Below are 4,413 nucleotides of genomic sequence, written 5' to 3' on the forward strand. Positions count from 1 at the left end.
CCCCCCCACTTCTCAGTGTTTGGGTGTGTCTTCATGAAATGAATGTAATTCCAGGTAATGCTGAGCAGATGAGACTATCAGTACTGAGCTTAGGGTGATGTAAAGGTTTGTGTGTGTTTATGGGTGAGGATTTATTTGTCTTATAATTGCAGGGATTTGCTCAAATGAGCATAGTCTGAAAGGATTATTTACATAGTCTTACTGGGCCTCACCTTTTTGGCATACCTGCATAGAGATTGAACAGGCTTGTCCGTTGCAAAAGCATGGCAAAAAAGGGAACAGTAATCTTATGCTGAGACAGAAGTAGGCTAACGTTTAAAGTACTGACTCCTGAAGTTCAGTGTAGACTTGAGTGTGGCAAGTTGGGAGAGGTTATTAGGAAAGAAAAAGGAAACTTTGATTTCTGAATGGGATTTATCAGAGTTGTTTTACTAACAAACTTTTCTTCTTTTTGAAAAGATTATCTGTGGATGCAGTTTTACATATTCTTTTTATGCAATAAAAATGCTATTTCTTTTTTAGCTAACCCATTTATTAGTTTTTTGTGACTTGCCTAAAAGTGAACTTTATAGTAGCCACCACTTATTTGGGAGAGACTTGTTCTTTTCATGTACATATATAAAATAGATTTTTTTTAAAGGTGAGACAAAGTATGAAACCGTATTTACGAAAGTCATTGTGAAGTGCCCCCTTTTTTAGGCAAGGGCACTTCACAGTTTGTGAAGTCCCACTTACAGTTTTGGTCTCTTATCTTCAAAATGTAAAGGTTTACCTGTATAGAACGAGAGGTTGTTAGATTTTTTTTTTGATAGAAAAGGTTTTACTGGTTGGTTGGTTGATTATGCTCTGTGCGTGACTTCTTGTTATGGAATCTTTTACTTGTACTTGTTATATGGATTTTATATAATGCTTTGGAAAATGGATCAATTCTGTGTGCGTTTACCTAGTAGTTCTGATTTTTCATAGGATTGTTTGTAAAGCGTTGGAGTAAAAGTTGTTAGGCGCTTATTGTTAAAAAAAGTTAGCTTAGTTTTTCATTAGCAATGCTGCTTTTTCTCTCTGTTTTGTAACCCTCCCTCCTGATGGATGCCTCTTTTTTTTTTTTTTTCTCTGTTCTCTCTGATGTAGTCAACTTTCCAGTATCTCATCCACTCCTAAACTCGCTAATCTCTCTTTCCCAATTTTCTTTCTCAGAACTATTTTGGTATTTCTTGTATTGCTTCCACTTAGTTCCAACAGTGGGAGACTACCTTGTTCAGAAGAATTCCCATACTGTGTTCATTGTATACAAGATGATGTCTGTATAGACAGTGTTGCTAGTAACTAACACTAAAACATGCAAAAGGCAATCACTGAGAACATTACAAGTGAAATCTGATAGTAAGAGCAATGAGAACATTTAAACACAGTGATCCATTTGTTGTTTAACTTGCCATGAGTGTAAGAGATATTATAAAAAGATTTATTCTGTTTATTTACATAATGGATTATGATATATAATACATTATGATACTGTATTCAAATAATGGGTGTTATGATTTCTGGACCAGGACAGGGTGCAATGTGTGATTTCTCCAAAAGGTATTTCACTTTATAATCAATTTAGAGAGCAAGTAACTTATTTTATTTTCAATTTTATCTAAAGTAAGAAAAGCCCTACATTAGAATTATTCTAGCATATGTATACTTGTGTGAAATTGCATTATACTAGTTGTAAATTATCTTGCTACATTCTTATAGTTCCAAGATTAAAATCCTTAAAGTTGCATATCTGCCTAATTCATAGTCCTTGTTTGGTGTGTTCATCCTTGTGGTTCTATGGGGTTCGAGTCAGATTTCTGTGCAGTTTATAATCATTCTCTAGGACTAAATGCAGACAGTAAAAAATTCCGAGGCTGAATTGATTCAGTCTTCGCAGGCTAGTCTAAACTGTGTAGGTTGAACCAGCAAGCAAATGAACGAACATTCTTTCTTGATTCCAGAAATGCAGCCACATTCCTGCAGTGGTTCAGGCTAGAAGCCAGAGAGGTGCTAGAGCATGCCTCCCTGCTTGGCTTGGAGCAGAGGGGTTTTCAGGGGAGGTACAAAGCATCCTGGGATGCTGGGGGACTGAGTGTTAACTTGAATCTGGAGCAGATCTGGGGCAGAAGTTCAATAAACTGATTTAAAGTAAATCAGTTCAGTCTGATACTACATCCCTCTAGGTTTATCTTAAACCAGTTTTTACCATTTTGAAATTGGTTTATGTGCTCTAAACTTCTGTTGTGTTACAAATTTGAACGGGTTTCCAATCACTTATACAGGTTTACGTGTAACTTCTGTCCCTAGCCTAGAGGATGCATGTAGTTTCATTTGGAATTCTCACTGTTTAAATAATGTTGACCATTTAATGAGGTGCTATACTTCTAAGGTAAAGTACTGCTGGGAATTTCAGTCCTCAAAAGAATATTATCATCTGAAACACTAATATGGATCTCTTATTAAGGAAATGTATTCAGTGGTATTTTTAGTAAAATCAGTGATGGAAGATTAAATAAATAAATAAATAAATGTATATTTTATATATAGATGGTATGTACGTGCATGTACCACCCCTCTTCCCCAAACCGCCCACCACACACTACTTTATCTGTATGTATGTAATTCTTAGCACTGACTAACCGGATGCTACTGATTCTCTTGGTTTTAGTGGCATTTATTTTCAACTGGATTGGATTTTGCTTATCCTTCTGTATAACGAACACCATAGCAGGAAGATATGGTGCAATTTGTGGATTTGGCCTATCGCTGATCAAATGGATTCTTATTGTACGAGTAAGTTTTTTGGTTTTTTTGTATATGTTTGTTTCATTTTTGGTCTGCACAAGGAAACAGGAAAGATGTATAATGTGGCCTTTTCTCCTATAAACCTGATAATATAAACATGTTGACTTTATGGGTTTCTACTATGCCTAGGATTAAGAAAACGTTATCATTTTCACTTTCTGTTCTGCTAAAATGAGCTTATCTGAGAATGCTTATTAGGTTTGAATAAAGGGATATAATAAACTTGGATATAGAATTAAGAACCTTAGGGGCTTAGGGGCAACCAACATGGGTTCATTAGAGGCAGGTCCTGTCAGACCAACGTGGTGGCCTTCTATGACCAGGTCACAAAATCCTTGGATGCAGGTGTTGCGGTGGACGTAGTCTTTCTGGACTTTAGAAAGGCCTTCGACACTGCCTCTCACCCCATTCTTGTTAAAAAATTAGGAGATTGTGGTGGCGATGCCTACACAGATGGGTCACCAATTGGCTGGAGGACCACACCCAGAGAGTGGTGGTGGATGGGTCTTATTCTACCTGGAGGGATGTGGGCAATGGGGTCCCCCAGGGCTTGGTCTTTGGGCTCGCACTGTTCAACATCTTCATCAGCGACTTGGACGAGGAGGTGAAAAGCACTTTGTTCAAATTCTTAGAAGACACTAAGATGTGGGGAGAAGTGGGCACGGTAGAAGGGAGGGACAGGCTACAATTGGATCTGGACAGGTTACAGGGGAGGGCGGATGAGGATAAGATGGGATTCAGTACTGACAAGTGCAGGGTACTGTACCTAGAGAGGAAGAACCAGCAGCATACCTACAGGCTGGGGAACTCCCTTCTCGTCAGCAGAGGGGCAGAAAAGGTTCTTGGAGTCATTATAGACTCCAAGATGAACATGGGCCGCCAATGTGGGGAGGCAGTCAGGTAGGCTAACTGCACCTTGTCATGCATCCACACATGCATCACAAGCAGGTCCAAGGAGCTGATCCTCCCCCTCTATGTGACCTTGGTCAGGTCCCAGTTGAAGTACTGCGTCCAGTTCTGGGTGCCGCACTTTAGGAGGGATGTGGACAACATCAAGTGGGTCCAGAGGAGGGCCACTCACATGACCAGGTGATAGCAGGGCAGGCCCTATGAGGAGAGGCTATGAGACCTGAAGCTGTTCGACCTCCACAAGAGAAGGCTGAGAGGGGATCTGGTGGCTGTCTATAAACTGGCCAAGGGAGACCAGTAGGCAATGGGAGAGTCCCTGTTCCCCTGAGCACTACTAGGAGTAATAAGGAATAACGGCCATAAGTTGATGGGGAGTAGATTCAGGCTAGATATCAGGAGGCACTACTTCACAGTCAGGGTGGCTAGGAACTGGAACCAACTTCCAAGGGAAGTGGTGCTCGCTCCTACCCTGCGGGTCTTTAAAAAGAGGCTAGATAGACACCTAGCTGGAGTTGTTTGACCCCAGCATTCTTTCCTGCCCATGGCAGGGGGTCGGACTTGATGATCTGCTCAGGTCCCTTCTGTAGTTTCATTGTTTCATAGTAGCTAGGGTCAGGAGGGACCTGAACAGATCATCTAGCCTGACCCCCTGCCACAGCCAGGAATGAATGCTGGGCT

At 40.6% G+C, this 4,413-nt stretch overlaps 1 protein-coding gene across 2 annotated transcripts in view; it reads left to right on the forward strand.

Annotated features, from left to right (window-relative positions):
- NDFIP2 (Nedd4 family interacting protein 2) overlaps nt 1-4,413 on the forward strand; it is a 45,670-nt gene that overhangs the window by 24,563 nt on the left and 16,694 nt on the right. For both annotated transcript variants that reach the window (XM_025209322.1, XM_025209323.1), the window contains exon 5: nt 2,690-2,814. In XM_025209322.1, coding sequence (XP_025065107.1) covers nt 2,690-2,814 — 125 coding nt within the window. The remainder of the gene's footprint in view (nt 1-2,689; nt 2,815-4,413) is intronic.

This window comes from Alligator sinensis, unplaced genomic scaffold (assembly GCF_000455745.1).
Source record: "Alligator sinensis unplaced genomic scaffold, ASM45574v1 scaffold1044_1, whole genome shotgun sequence".
NCBI classification, from domain to species: domain Eukaryota; kingdom Metazoa; phylum Chordata; order Crocodylia; family Alligatoridae; genus Alligator; species Alligator sinensis.